Raw genomic sequence first — 16,671 nt, forward strand, 5'->3', positions numbered from 1 at the left:
TACAGTGTGCTGGTGTATGGAGGGGTACAGTGTACTGGTGTATGGAGGGTACAGTGTACTGGTGTATGGAGGGGTACAGTGTACACTGGTGTATGGAGGGATACAGTGTACTGGTGTATGGAGGGGTACAGTGTACTGGTGTATGGAGGGTACAGTGTACTGGTGTATGGAGGGGTACAGTGTACTGGTGTATAGAGGGGTACAGTGTACTGGTGTATGGAGGGGTACAGTGTACTGGTGTATGGAGGGGTACAGTGTACTGGTGTATGGAGGGGTACAGTGTACTGGTGTATGGAGGGGTACAGTGTACTGGTGTATGGAGGAGTACAGTGTACAGGTGTATGGAGGGGTACAGTGTACTGGTATATGGAGGGTAGAAGTGTACTGGTGTATGGAGGGTACAGTGTACTGGTGTATGGAGGGTACAGTGTACTGGTGTGGAGGGGTACAGTGTACTACAGTGTATGGAGGTAGTAGTGTACCTGAGAGGTACAGTGTACTGGTGTATGGAGGGGTACAGTGTGTACTGGTGTATGGAGGGGTACAGTGTATTCACAATATCCCTCCATAGTCGTTCAGACATTCAGACTTCTTCAGCGCCTCTGAACAAATACATTGTAGAAATAGGCGCTTATATACATTCATTATTACTATCATTATTATAAGGGTTCCCAGCTTACCATTCCTTGTCTTGTCTCAATAATTGACGAAAGGCAAGGCAACAATAATTACCATTTCATTTTCACACGCTTTCACGGGAGTTACAATTGTCATTTGATCAACTTTCAGGACACCCTCCAGCCCTCCTCTGGATCCGCCTTGGAAGAAGCGACAGCATCTTGTGCCTACAGGTATAAGTAATTTTGAATAGTTGAATCTCTTGTAGTAGAATATTTGTTTTCGTTTTAAGTATGTATATCATAAGCATAAACTGATTAACGAACCAGCATTGGTTTGTTTTACATATTCGAAAGATGACTTTTGCTTTGTTTGTTTCGTTTCGATGTTGTTTAACGCAGCACTGAGCAATTATCAAGCTGTGTGATGGCGGTTTTGTAAATACATTAGTCTGGGCCGGACAATCCAGTTACTGACACTATGAGCATCGATCTACGCAACTGGGATATGATTTTAAATTCATTAGTTGCTTATCACTAGTGTTGGCTGCTAAAGCACAATTCTTCACGGGACTACTTATTTAACACGCTGCGAGTGTAATAACATTGACTGTATATCATTTATTGGACGAGGGCCTCCTTCAAAGACACTGTGCATGCGGTGGTGGGGATTAGGAGGATTGCCCGCAAGGTGGGGGGCATGGTGGTCGAGCTGTCTAAGCAGCCCGGTTAGTGATCCAGCCAGCATGAGGTGTCGGGATCGAACCCACATGTGACCGGGTGTAAAACCTTGGAGTCAACTTTGTGTGCAGACTCTTTCAGTGTTGTCACAACCCCTAGTGTACAGTACACAACCCTGTGCACTTAAAAGAACCCACGAATCCGTTGGTATATGACCAGATGGTGGCCACGTGAATACGTGCAAACACATAGGTACAGCAACGTGCAGTAAACCTGGACAAGGTACTGTGACTATGTGTCCCAGTTCACCCAGCTGTGAATGGGTACCTCGTAAGGATGGGAAAGCCGTAGTAACTCGGTGCGCCTAGTTGCTGCAAGAGTTAATATGATCCCGAGGGAGCTGAGATTGATAAAACGATGGGCCGTTGAGATTGACGTCCAATCATCGAGGAAAAAATACCAGCACCTTGAGCATGTACTAGTTGTGCGGATATTTACGCTGTATACATATCCTATAATAATAACTCTTTTTCGCTTATCTCTTTATTTCTTTTACGCTACTAGTCGGATGGGGCGCGAAGCTCTCCCTCAGTATAACCTATCAAGAGCATTATATCTGCATTCTGTTTCAACATGAATACACTCTGGCAACCCACCAACCCGTCCCCAGATACCCCCACCCAAATCCCCCCCTCACCCGTATGCTCCATTCCGTGTCAATAACGCAGGATTAAATTGTGTTACATACAGAACCAGTCTTCAGATATGAACGATGACAACCATTCTGTTCCTGTTAGGTGAGTATCACTTTCAGCTATCTTTAAAAATACATTAAGTAAATGTACTATTAAGAAACCCTTACCTTAAATTAAGATTCAAGCTTCTGAACGGTAACTACGTAGTTATGGTAAAATCAATGCAGATTTTGAGCCCCACGTCAACACGAATACAATGTTATCATTGTGCTATGTTCACTTTGAACAAGAACAGCATGTCGATGTAGAGCTCTCCTATCAAAACGAATATAGTGAAGCAAACATCAGACAAGTCAAAACACATGGATAAATAAAATATCTTAGAAATTTCCATGAAGACCCGAGGTCGGATGTGTTCCCAGCATGCAATTGCTAGTCGTTGAGTGCAACTAAATCGGCAATGTATACATATACATATATTTGTGACAACATCACGAACATACGTGGTGTAATACAACTTACGTAATTTATAGAGTGCTGTGATGGAAAATTCAAAGAAAACGTTTCCAAATTAAAACTGCATTAGATGTTTGATTGGCATTTTAGAAGATGCTATTAGATGAGCATACAGGCTATTCTGGATTTCATCTTCTTTTTATTGTTTGATACAGCGTTTCAGGGCTTTTTCTGGCCCCATCATCAGGTAGAACTCAGATGATAAAATTGTTCTACAGATCTTCGCATACATCTTTCTCTTGTTTGCATAAGGACTATGATGGAAGTTTTTAGACCATATTCGGGAATACAAAGTAAAATCCCGAACATATGCATACACACCTGGAATAAAATACAAAAGAACTTACTTAAGCACGCCCTGTATTTTTGCAGTGATAGGATTTCATCAAGTTCATGAAACTCGTGGTGATCACAATGGAAAAACATGTGTTTTTCTGATCTGTATGATCCTTTAACTCATAAAAGCTACAAAATGATTGGATTCCATGTTGATTTTTGATGATAATTGCTCATTTTAAAAATAAAACAAACAGTGATTTTCATACAAACCCATGTCTGTATGGCCCTGGATGATAATTGCTCATTTTGAACAAACTCTGATTTTCATACAAAACCATACAAGTACAAGCATGGCCCTGGAATGTTTAATGTTGACTGTATTGGTGAATGTGAACATTCTAAATGTCATGTTGCGTTTCTTACACGATTCAAGGTCAATACCGTTGGTAACCTCCATGTGACTGTATGACAGCCAGCACTCTCCGCCATCATATCCCCTGTCAACTTCCTGATTCTCTGATCGGGTTAGGATCAGGGGTTCATTCAATCGTGAGACATGTCCGGGGGTGCTTGATGTGGAATGTCCGATGCCAAATACGTTGTTGATGGCTGTTTCCTTTCAATATGCATCGAACTCTTCATCGTTATAACAATATAGCGGTTCTTTTAAATGGTGTCGATGATATGCTCTATGTTCCAGTACTTTTCATGTACCAATCGACCGCTGATTCCAACTGTCTTTGGGCCTGTTCTGAGTGTGTACCAGGGTGGTATGGCGTCCACTGTGACAAAAGATGTATTGGTGTTTGTGACAGTGGTGGCTGTCATAGGGACTCAGGAAAATGCCTACAGTGCCAGGGCGGCTACTACTCATCCAACTGCACACGTAAATGCCCGCTTCACTGCCGGGAGAACAATGACGGACATGCTCACTGTCATCGAGCGACAGCACACTGTTTAGAACATTGTGATGGATGGTGGGGAGATAGATGTGACCGAGCCTGTAGTGAAGGATGTGTGGACAGCTCGTGCTACTTCTGGGATGGGACCTGTAACAAGGGCTGCCGTCATGGAAGGACTGGTGACGACTGTGACACAAGATGTCCAAGCGGTTGCCGTCATAATGTATGTGAGCCATCTGGAAAAGGTAGATGTACCGAGGATGTAACCACGGCTTTCATGGGCATCACTGTGATCGACCCTGTGACAGCCGCTGTAGGGGCAGGGAATGTGTTTATGACCATGAAGTAAAGTCTGCAGTTTGTACTGAGGGGTGCGTCGACGGGTGGATGTCCTCCGACTGCCAGAAGAAGTGTCCACCCAACTGTCAGGCTTGTCTACAGGAGTCTGGACATTGTTCCCGATGTTCTCACGGTTACTGGGGTATGGACTGTGCCAATGAGTGTAGTTCCACGTGTTCTGAGAGGACATGTGATGAGGATGGGAGGTGCTTTGCATGTCAACCTGGTAACTATGGAAACACTTGTGACAGATACTGCGGGACTGATTGTACCATGTGCGAAATGAAGAACACAGACGGTGTATGTGATGACGTGTGCGCGGCGCTGTGTCTGAACAACTCAAATGGAACACGGGGTCTCCTTCTGCAGTCCAGACATGTGAGTTAATCCGATAAGTTGTTCTGACCGAATAAAAGGCAAAGCTATACTCCCATGCTATTAAACACGTAATTTCAACTCAATCCCAGGTCGTAAATACTTTGGTGTGATTTGATATCAAGTTACCCTTAATGATTACTCAACTCATAGACACTGCTGGAGATGTTTCTACTGCAACTGATATTTTCCTCATTACCTTTAATATAATCAAAATATATTGGAAAAATAAGCCATAAGGGAACGATATATTTGTGTGGCCATTTTGTTTGTTGGAGGCATACATATTTTTCAGCATTTCCTGAGCTCGGAATCTGCGATAATAAATAATTAATAGTCATTGCCATCTCGTGGATTAATGTATGTACCGTTGTTCTAAACTGATATTCAACTATGATCCTGAAACGCGGCACTTGTTTTTTCTTAGATGAGAGAAATACATCCGACAGATGTGGAGAAGAATTTCTGCTTCCTCTTGTCACGGTACTCTTCCTGAACATCTTTGTATTCATGATGTAAATGAAATGTTATTGAATTAAAGATGTCTTGTTTCTGGTCATCAGTGTGTCATTTGTTTGTTTGTTGTTTATCATCGAACAATGTGTTTATGTAGGTATAAAACAAATAAAACCGCGGCATGTCATGCTGAAAATAGTGATTTAAGTCTCTGGGTGGTGAGACTCAGCGACTGAGATGACAGGTGTCTTAGTTAGTTGGCGGAACAATGCTCATAATGTCAATCACAGGATTGTAAGTTTTGAGTCGCCTATTTGCTGGTAACCGTGATACAATTGGAATGTTACTTTGCGAGGAAACCCAACCACCAGCACGCACGTTGACCAAACCCCCATCCCCCTCGCCCGCGACCATCCCCTAACAACCATAAAAATCAGAAACATTGCAAAACAACAATACCACCCCTCCCACACACCCACACACCCACCCCCAAAGAAAACAAACACCGAAAAAACGGCAACCAACAAACATATGCAGACAACAAAACACTAGAATCATCCCCGCGCCAGAATGTTTATTCATTGACTGTAAAGAATCCGCTGAAGTTATACTCTCCAGTAGGTCGTGTTTGTGACCAGGAAGCTAGTCGATCGCGCACCTCACCTCTAACGTGGTCTGGCCTACTTTATCTATCTGGAGTTGGGTTTTGTATAAGTCATATAACTCACATCGCCCTTAACAAGAAATACTCACTGCAAAAAGGTTCAAGCAGAACAGGAAGTGTTTAAGGACGCGCTTATTTTTGGTTGGTGTATTTGTCTACAGAGGTTACTCGTGATCTTACAACGTGACTATGGGTCGCCGGGGTCTTGTCGATGGCCCCATATCCCATGACTCACAAGTGAGATACAATAGATGGGGAAGTTAAGAAGACCTGCTTCTCAAACACGCCTGAGACAGCTGTACGCACGAATGAGCAGTTCCTAGAAAATGTCTGTACATAACCGGAGATTCCTAACACCACCCCAGTGTCAATACAAATCGCGTGACTACCGTTTGAGCAAAAATGGATTGGATTGCTTGTTGTTTAACGCCGCTCTCAGCAATATTCCAGCTATATGGCGGCAGTCAGTAATAATTGAGCCTGGACCAGACAGTCCAGTGATCAACAGCATGAGGGTCAATCTACGTAATTGGGATCCGATGACATGTGTCAACCAAGTCAGCGAGCTTGACCATCCGATCCCGTTAGTCGCCTCTTACGACAAGCATGGGTTACTGAAGATCAATTCTAACCCGGATCTTCACGGGTCAATTCAAAAGGAAAACCCAACAAACCGAATAACAGCATAAAACTCAACAAAACACAACAAATCAGAAAATCATTTATTAGAATGAGGCTATTTGTACACTTGCCATTACTGATTATGTGGCACGACTGGCCATTTATACCATTTTCATTTGGACGAATGGTGACCAGTTGACATCACCCATGCCCTGTTAACACGGAACGGAAGTCAGTCTCACCATAATGAATGAATGAATAATTGAATGAATGAATGAATGAATGAATGGATGGATGGGTGCATGGATGGATGACTGACTGACTGACTGACTGACTGGATCGATAAAATCCGTATTCAGCAATATTCTAGCTATCTGGCGACGGTCTGTAAAAATCGAATCTGGACCAGACATTCCAATCATACACCATGAGCATCGATCTACGCAATTGGGATACGATGACATATGTCATCCACGTCAGCGAGCTGGACCACCCGATCCCGTTAGTCGCCTTTTACGACAGCATGGATTACTGAAGATCAATATTCTAACACGGACCTTCACGGGTCGACAAAATATGTAATTGCTAATATTGGCAAACCCACTAGACTATAAGATCCATCGTGTTGGGTTACAGTTATCGGCCTAACTGAACCAAAAATGTGCGAATTTCTGGTGTCCCCGCCGTGGTGGCACGTGGTCCTGAGCATTGGGGTCAGTTCACAAATCAGTTGAAGTTAAAGGTCGGGGTTCAAACCTATACACAGATGGGGCGTGGCCTCCTTGCCTTGTCAAAGCTGTCCTTAGATGCAAAGCAATGTAGTATTCAAAGCACATTCCATGAAATATCACAAAACTGACTCACCGTTTCAGGCTGATATTAAGTCATAGTATAAAGAATTATGTTATGAAGACTAACAGCAAAAAGGAGTGATGTAGAGAGTCTACAAAACATAATTTTGAAAATGTATTTCTCTTATTTAAATCCAGATTTGAATTTCCCACTGTGTCAGTCAGTTGGCCAGAGAAGGTGCGTTTCCATAGAAACAAGCCTTGGAGTGGGGAAGTGTTTCATTCAGGGTTTCATATTTCAGGCAGGCTGGGAAAATGCCACTGACTCTGTTCACCCAGCAGACAATGGGTACCCGGTGGGATAAAATCATGTGACTATAACCCTCTAGCTCCTAGCAGGCAGCTTGGGTTATCCGAGGTAATAATAATAATCAGATTGTTAGGGCTCTTCGAGCATGCATTGTGTATGGAGCAATGCGCATGATGAATGTTATGATATTGCTGAAATATTGCTAAAAGCGGCATAAAACCTTACTCACTCACTATTCACAAACCACTCACCCTCTAGATTTAAGTATGAGGTTATGAAAGCGCAGGATATGCTTGACTGTTGAGAATTACACACACGACGCAACATACATTCTTGTCATCTCTACATTCCCGTTGTGTCATGTGATATGGAAGATAACGACAAAAACGCTGATGATCTGAATGGCTTACTGTTCGATGATAAAACATGCTCGCAAATGATCTGATATGCTTTCTATTTGAGCTTGTCATTTGGTGAATGTACGTTGGCGACGGTCGGAGAAAAAAAGATGCATAGCTTTTGGCCATAGAAACCGTGCCATTTAACACTTGTCAGTGAGATAGACAAAGTACGTGATCTGATGTGGATGCATGGAGTATATCGCTGACCTTGTGTGCCTCGCTCTTGCAGTGTTGTATGTTGTATGCACGTGTGTGTGTGTGTGTGTGTTCTCGCGCGTGCATTCATGTAGGTATGTGTTTGTTATGACAAACATGCCTCTTTGAAACGCAATTATAAAACAAACACACATAATGTAAAAATGATCAAACAAGAATATCAGTAATCTACACTCTTAATGACTTTATACAACAGTAATAAATTATACAGATTAAAGTCCAACCGATCTGATGATTGACCAAACCATTAGTGACAAAAGTCGATTCTTTAGTTTCGACCATATCATGATCATGTGTTTTGAATCGCCATATAACAAGAATATCAGTAATCGACGACGCAGTGAAAAGCCTAACATGCGTTGCTATTTCAAGGGTAACAAACTGATGGAAGCTCCCTGGGACGAACTCGATAGGACGACAGACACACCTATACCCACTCAGTCTCCCTCACTCCATGCTGGGAACACCTCGTGAGAGCATAGTAGCAGCTAGGGTCGTCCCCGCCGTGGTCTCAGGTCGGATTCGCGCCGCCCTCCCAGGGAACACTCTCACTAGGGGTGGGGCCAAGGACACGATTTAGGGATGTGACCTCCGCAAGTGTTAGCAATACATCGGACTTTGTGAACTTTGTGTTTTGGAACATTGGTGGATATCACCCAAATTATCTGATAATGATTTTATTGATTATATTAAATCATTTGATATCATTGGAATTAGTGAAATAATAATATTTTCCCTGATTTTGAGGCGATTGTAAAAGCAGCATATAAAATATCTACCTGTGGAAGACTTTCCGGTGGTTTTCTGTGTGTTATGTGTGAGTGGGGAGCAGAAAACATTGTGAAAGCATTGTCATATTGATGAATGTTGTATATGAGCAACCATTGTGCTCAGCTTTCCCTGTATATATGCGTATGATGGTTTCCTGTGTATTGTGTGAACGGAGATCTTCAGTGATGGTGAATGTGTTGTCACAATGATGAATGATGTTTGTAATTGGCAGGTCACATATGAACTAGTGTTACAGCACAACATGATCTAATCAGTAAGGCTCTATTCCACAAATGGGTAAGATGTATTTTCATATGTCAACATATTTTCCTTTGTTATGTACACCTTCGGGTAACCTTTGAGGGTTACCAAATAGTTATCTGGTTGTATGTCGTGTTAATTGCGAACTTTATTGTCTGTCAGATGTATCTGTACATATTGTTTTAATTTACATTATTTCGGCAAAATGTGTTATTTGGCAATGAATTATCTCCCTTGGTGGAACAACCAACGTTGTGCATGTAGTTTCATGTGATTATTATTTCCCTTGACAGTTTATAATGTTGTATAATATACATGTGTAATTGTTAGACTACAGATTTAATTGTGATCAACTAATTGTGATACCTGTGCAAAACATTATGTAATGTGTAAATATTTCTAAGAATGTTATGTGTGTTTCGGGGCTTGATGTATGACTAAGAAGTTATCTGAATAAACCGCACCTCACCCCTACAGCGAGTCATGTGATTCCCTGATATTACCTGGCGATTTAACCAGCTGTAACACATACGTATTTGTGTCAGAATATAAAAACGTCCAAAGGTGCATGTATTCCGGTCCATACACCCATGCTCCCATGCATACTCTACAGTCGTGTTACATCAGAGGCTATGTATGGATACTCGCAGCAGTCTTGTTTTCTTTCACAACATTGGAATGCTGTTTCACCTCTCCATGTAGCGGACCCTGTTTGTCCCAGGATACACATACCTCGTTTAGCTGTCCCTTTGAAACACGACCAGATCAAGATCTTACGCTAGAAGATTACGCAAGCTGTCCTTGTTGTAAATGGAAACAGTTGCACACATTTCAATGATTTCCAAATATTTCATGCATTATTCATGTTAGTGAATTATAGTATGCACAAATATGTAAATGATTTTTTCTGTATCGAAATAGATTTGTTTACTTTAGGCCCGGTCCATTTATACTTCTGTTACACCTAGCAAAAAAGTTTTAAAAACCCGTGTTACCATTCTTTAGCTAATTTTAATATCTTACTTATTCAAGGTTTAAAAAACGGACGACAGGCCAAATACAATACGTCCATTTGCCCTGAAATGTGTGAGGATTTGTGTCGCCGTATCGGTGGATGCACGTTCTACCATTGTCTTCTGACTACATTACCTGCGAACGGAACCAGAACAACAGCGTGGTGACTGAGGGGAAGCAGATGTTCCATCTCAAGGTGAGTTTAAATGGAATGGGTTGCAGGTGAACAATTGACTTGCCTTCACAATATCCACTCCATAGTCTTTCCAGACATTCAGACTTCTTCAGCGCCTCTGAACAAATGCATTGTAGAAATAGGCGCTATATACCATTCATTATTACTATCATTATTATAAGGGTTCCCAAGAAACACCATTCCTTGTCTTGTCCCAATAATTGACGAAGGCAAGGCAACAATAATTACCATTTCATTTTCACACGCTTTCACGGGAGTTACAATTGTCATTTGCAATCAGCTTTCAGGACACCCTCCAGCCCTCCTCTGGATCCGCCTTGGAAGAAGCGACAGCATCTTGTTGCCCTACAGGTATAAGTAATTTTGAATAGTTGAATCTCTTGTAGTAGAATATTTGTTTTCGTTTTATGTATGTATATCATAAAGCATAAACTGATTAACGAACCAGCATTGGTTTGTTTTACATATTCGAAAGTTGACTTGCTTTGTTTGTTTCGTTTCGATGTTGTTTAACGCCGCACTCAGCAATTATCAAGCTGTGTGATGGCGGTTTGTAAATAAATTAGTCTGGGCCGGACAATCCAGTTACTGACACCATGAGCATCGATCTACGCAACTGGGATATGATTAAATTCATTGGTTGCTTATCACTAGTGTTAACTGCTAAAGCACAATTCTTCACGGGACTACTTATTTAACACGCTGCGAGTGTAATAACATTGACTGTATATCATTTATTGGACGAGGGCCTCCTTCAAAGACACTGTGCATGCGGTGGTGGGGATGTGGGGTGTGGTGGGGATGGGGGAGGATTGCCCGCAAGAATAGCCAATAATAACTCTTTTTTCACTTATCTCTTTATCTCTTACGCTGCTTGTCGGATAGAGCGCGAAGCCCTCATTCAGTATAACCTGTCAAGAGCATTATATCTGCATTCTGTTTCAACATGAATACACTTTGGCAACCCACCAACCCCTGTCTACAGCCACACCCACCCAAATCCCTCCTTACCAGTATGCTTCATTCCGTGTCAATAACGCAGGTGTAAATTGTGTTAAATACAGAACCAGTCTTCAGATATGAACGATGACAACCATTCTGTTCCTTGTAGGTGAGTATCACTTTCAACTATCTTTCAAAAATACATGAAGTAAATGTACTATTAAGAAACCCTAACATTGAATTAAGATTCAAGCTTCTGAACGGTAACTACGTAGTTATGGTAAAAATCCAATGCAGATTTTGAGCCCCACGTCAACACGAATACAATGTTATCATTGTGTTATGCTCACTTTGAACAAGAACAGCATGTCGATGTAGAGCTCCCTATCAAAACGAATATAGTGAAGCAAACATCAGACAAATCAAAACACATGGATAAATAAAATATCTTAGAAATTTCCATGAAGACCCGAGGTCGGATGTGTTCCCAGCATGCAATTGCTAGTCGTTGAGTGCAACTAAATCGGCAATGTATACATATACACATATTGGTGACAACATCATGAACATACGTGGTGTAATACAACTTACGTAATTTATAGAGTGCTGTGATGGAAAAATTCAAAGAAAACGTTTCCAAACTAAAACTGCATCAGATGTTTGATTGGCATTTTAGAAGATGCTATTAGATGAGCATACAGGCTATTCTGGATTTCATCTTCTTTTTTATTGTTTGATACAGCGTTTCAGGTCTTTTTCTGGCCCCATCATCAGGTAGAACTCAGATGATAAAATTGTTCTACAGATCTTCGCATACATCTTTCTCTTGTTTGCATAAGGACCATATTCGGGAATACAAAGTAAAATCCCGAACATATGCATACACACCTGGAATAAAATACAAAAAGAACTTACTTAAGCACGCCCTGTATTTTTGCAGTGATAGGATTTCATCAAGTACATAAAACTCGTGGTGACCACAATGGAAAAACATGTGTTTTTCTGATCCGTATGATCCTTTAACTCATAACGAGCGACAAAATGATTGGATTCCATGTTGATTTTTTGATGATAATTGCTCATTTTAAAAATAAAACAAACAGTGATTTTCATACAAACCCATGTCTGTATGGCCCTGGATGATAATTGCTCATTTTGAACAAACTCTGATTTTCATACAAAACCATACAAGTACAAGTATGGCCCTGGAATGTTTAATGTTGACTGTATTGGTGAATGTGAACATTCTAAATGTCATGTTGCGTTTCTTACACGATTCAAGGTCAATACCGTTGGTAACCTCCATGTGACTGTATGACAGCCAGCACTCTCCGCCATCATATCCCCTGTCAACTTCCTGATTCTCTGATCGGGTTAGGATCGGGGCTCATTCAATCGTGAGACATGTCCGGGGTGCTTGATGTGGAATGTCCGATGCCAAATACGTTGTTGATGGCTGTTTCTTTCAATATGCATCGAACTCCTCATCGTTATAACAATATAGCGGTTCATTTAAATGGTTTCGATGACATGCTCTATGTTCCAGTACTTTTCATGTACCAATCGACCGCTGATTCCAACTGTCTTTGGGCCTGTCCTGAGTGTTTACGAGGGTGGTATGGCGTCCACTGTGACAAAAGGTGTATTGGTGTTTGTGACAGTGGTGGTTGTCACAGGGACTCAGGACGATGCCCCCAGTGCCAGGGCGGCTACTACTCATCCAACTGTACAAGAGCATGTCCTCCTCACTGCCGGAAGAACAATGACGGACATGCTCACTGCCATCGAGCGACAACACATTGTTTAGAAAACTGTGAGATTGGATGGTGGGGAGATAGATGTGACCGAGCCTGCAGTGAAGGATGTGTGGACAACTCATGCTACCCCTGGGATGGAACCTGTAACAAGGGCTGCCGTCATGGATGGACTGGTGACGACTGTGGCACAAGATGTCCAAGCGGTTGCCGTCATAACGCATGTGATCCATCTGGAAAAGGAAGATGTACTGAAGGATGTAGCCACGGCTTACATGGGCATCACTGTGATCGACCCTGTGACAGCCGCTGTAGGGGGCAGGGAATGTGTTTATGACCATGAAGTAAAGTCTGCAGTTTGTACTGAGGGGTGCGTCGACGGGTGGATGTCCTCTGACTGCCAGAAGAAGTGTCCACCCAACTGTCAGGCTTGTCTACAGGAGTCTGGACATTGTTCCAGATGTTCTCACGGTTACTGGGGGGGTGGACTGTGCCAATGAGTGTAGTTCCACGTGTTCTGAGAGGACATGTGATGAGGATGGGAGGTGCTTTGCATGTCAACCTGGTTACTATGGAAACACTTGTGACAGATACTGCGGGACTGATTGTGCCATGTGCGAAATGATGAACACAGAGGGTGTCTGTGATGACGTGTGCGCGGCGCTGTGCCTGAACAACTCAAATGGAACACGGGGGTCGCCTTCTGCAGTCCAGACATGTGAGTTAATCCGATAAGTTGTTCTGACCGAATCAAACGCAAAGCTATACTCCATGCTATTAAACATGTAATTTCAACTCACTCCCAGGTCGTAAATACTTTGGTGTGATTTGATATCAAGTTACCCTTAATGATTACTCAACTCATAGACACTGTTGGAGATGTTTCTACTGCAACTGATATTTTCCTCATTACCTTTAATGTAATCAAAATATATTTGAAAAATAAGCCATAATTGAACGATATATTTGTGTGGCCATTTTTTGTTTGTTGGAGGCATGCATATTTTCCAGCATTTCCTGAGCTCGGATTCTGCGATAATAAGTAATTAATAGTCATTGCCACCTCGTGGATTAATGTATGTACCGTTGTTCTGAACTGATATTCAACTATGATCCTGAAACGCTGCACTTGTTTTTTTCAGATGTGAGAAATACATCCGACAGATGTGGAGAAGAATTTCTGCTTCCTCTTGTCACAGTACTCTTCCTGAACATATTTGTATTCATGATGTAAATGAAATGTTATTGCATTAAAGATGTCTTGTTTCTGGTCATCAGTGTGTCATTTGTTTGTTTGTTGTTTATCATCGAACAATGTGTTTATGTAGGTATAAAACAAATAACACCGCGGCATGTCATGCTGAAAATAGTGATTTAAGGTCTCTTGGTGGTGAGACTCAGCGACTGAGATGACAGGTGTCTTAGTTAGTTGGCGGAACAATGCTCATAATGTCAATCACAGGAATGTAAGTTTTGAGTCGCCTATTTGCTGGTAACCGTGATACAATTGGAATGTTACGTTGCGAGGAAACCCAACCACCAGCACGCACGTGAGATACAATAGATGGGGAAGTTATGAAGACCTGCTTCTCAAACACGCCTGAGACAGCTGTGCGCACGAATGAGCAGTTCCTAGAAAATGTCTGTACATAATCGGAAATGTCATAACCGGAGATAGCTAACACCATCCCAGTGTCAATACAAATCGCGTGAGTACCGTTTGAGCAAAAAATGGATTGGATTGCTCGTTGTTTAACGCCGCTCTCAGCAATATTCCAGCTATATGGCAGCAGTCAGTAAATATTTGAGCCTGGACCAGACAGTCCAGTGATCAACAGCATGAGGGTCAATCTACGTAATTGGGATCCGATGACATGTGTCAACCAAGTCTGCGAGCTTGACCATCCGATCCCGTTAGTCGCCTCTTACGACAAGCATGGGTTACTGAAGATCAATTCTAACCCAGATCTTCACGGGTCAAGTCAAAAGGAAAACCCAACAAACCGAATAACAGCATAAAACTCAACAAAACACAACAAATCAGAAAATCATTTATTAGAATGAGGCTATTTGTACACTTGCCATTACTGATTATGTGGCACGACTGGCCATTTATACCATTTTCATTTGGACGAATGGTGACCAGTTGACATCACCCATGCCCTGTTAACACGGAACGGAAGTCAGTCTCACCATAATGAACGAATGAATAATTGAATGAATGAATGAATGAATGAATGAATGAATGAATGAATTAATGGATTAATTAATGGACGGGTGGATGGGTGCATGGATGGATGACTGACTGACTGACTGGCTGACTGATTGATCGATAAAATCCGTATTCAGCAATATTCTAGCTATCTGGCGGCGGTCTGTAAAAAATCGAATCTGGACCAGACATTCCATTCATACACCATGAGCATCGATCTTCGCAATTGGGATACGATGACATATGTCATCCACGTCAGCGAGCTGGACCACCCGATCCCGTTAGTCGCCTTTTACGACAGCATGGATTACTGAAGATCAATATTCTAACACGGACCTTCACGGGTCGACAAAATATGTAATTGCTAATATTGGCAAACCCACTAGACTATAAGATCCATCGTGTTGGGTTACAGCTATCGGCCTCACTGAACACAAAAATGTGTTAATCCCATTTCTGGTGTCCCCGCCGTGGTGGCACGTGGTCCTGAGCATAGGGGTCAGTTCACAAATCAGGTGAAGTTACAGGTAGGGGTTCAAACCTATACACAGATGGGGTGTGGCCTCCTTGCCTTGTCAAAGCTGTCCTTAGATGCAAAGCAATGTAGTATTCAAGTAAATTCCATGAAATATCACAAAACTGACTCACCGTTTCAGGCTGATATTAAGTCATAGTATAAAGAATTATGTTATGAAGACTCACAGCAAAAAGTAGTGATGCAGAGAGTCTACAAAACATAATTTTGAAAATGTATTTCTCATATTTAAATCCAGATTTGAATTTCCCACTGTGTCAGTCAGGTGGCCAGAGGAGTTGCGTTTCCATAGAAACAAGCCTTGGAGTGGGGAAATGTTTCATTCAGGGTGTCATATTTCAGGCAGGCTGGGAAAATGCCACTGACTCTGTTCACCAAGCAGACAATGGGTACCCGCTGGGATAAAATCACGTGACTATAACCCTCTAGCTCCTAACAGGCAGCTTGGGTTATCCGAGGTAATAATAATAATCAGATTGTTAGGGCTCTTCGAGCATGCATTGTGTATGGAGCAATGCGCATGATGAATGTTATGATATTGCTGAAATATTGCTAAAAGCGGCATAAAACCTTACTCACTCACTATTCACAAACCACTCACCCTCTAGATTTAAGTATGAGGTTATGAAAGGGCAGGATATGCTTGACTGTTGAGAATGACACACACGACGCAACATACATTCTTGTCATCTCTACATTCCCGTTGTGTCAGGTGACAAAAACGCTGATGATTTAGGGATGTGACCTCCGCAAGTGTTAGCAATACTTCGGACTTTGTGAACTTTGTGTTTTGGAACATTGGTGGGATAACAACCAAATTCTCTGATAATGATTTTATTGATTATATCAAATCATTTGATATCATTGGAATTAGTGAAACTTGGAGTAGGAATATATATATTTTCATAATATTTGCCTGATTTTGAGGTGATTGTAAAAGCAGCATATAAAATATCTACCTGTGGAAGACTTTCCGGTGGTTTTCTGTGTTTTGTGTGAGTGGGGAGCAGAAAACATTGTGAAAGCATTGTCATATTGATGAATGTTCTGTATGAGCAACCATTGTGCTCAGCTTTCCCTGTGTATATGCATATGATGGTTTCCTGTGTATTGTGTCAACGGA

At 41.9% G+C, this 16,671-nt stretch overlaps 2 protein-coding genes and 1 long non-coding RNA gene across 3 annotated transcripts; 2 read left to right on the forward strand and 1 right to left on the reverse strand.

Moving 5' to 3' along the window:
- Positions 1 to 1,616: 1,616 nt before the first annotated feature.
- LOC124273191 (scavenger receptor class F member 1-like) lies at positions 1,617 to 4,963 on the forward strand. The gene is given in 5 exon segments (XM_046708407.1): positions 1,617 to 2,095; positions 3,489 to 3,944; positions 3,947 to 4,381; positions 4,384 to 4,407; positions 4,832 to 4,963. Coding segments are annotated over 5 exon segments (1,032 nt in total). The 5' UTR covers positions 1,617 to 2,070; the 3' UTR covers positions 4,924 to 4,963.
- On the reverse strand, positions 2,213 to 12,269 carry LOC124273193. The gene is made up of 3 exons (XR_006897571.1): positions 12,237 to 12,269; positions 11,359 to 12,172; positions 2,213 to 2,308 (listed from the first exon to the last, which is right to left on the reverse strand). It is a non-coding gene; the product is annotated as an uncharacterized LOC124273193 (long non-coding RNA).
- On the forward strand, positions 10,942 to 14,075 carry LOC124273189 (scavenger receptor class F member 2-like). Its single transcript, XM_046708406.1, is given in 5 exon segments — positions 10,942 to 11,216; positions 12,594 to 13,126; positions 13,128 to 13,280; positions 13,282 to 13,519; positions 13,944 to 14,075. Coding segments are annotated over 5 exon segments (1,041 nt in total). The 5' UTR covers positions 10,942 to 11,191; the 3' UTR covers positions 14,036 to 14,075.
- Positions 14,076 to 16,671: the final 2,596 nt, after the last annotated feature.

The sequence above is a fragment of the Haliotis rubra genome, unplaced genomic scaffold (genome assembly GCF_003918875.1).
Source record: "Haliotis rubra isolate DU_JTF1 unplaced genomic scaffold, ASM391887v1 Scf1779, whole genome shotgun sequence".
NCBI lineage: Eukaryota > Metazoa > Mollusca > Gastropoda > Lepetellida > Haliotidae > Haliotis > Haliotis rubra.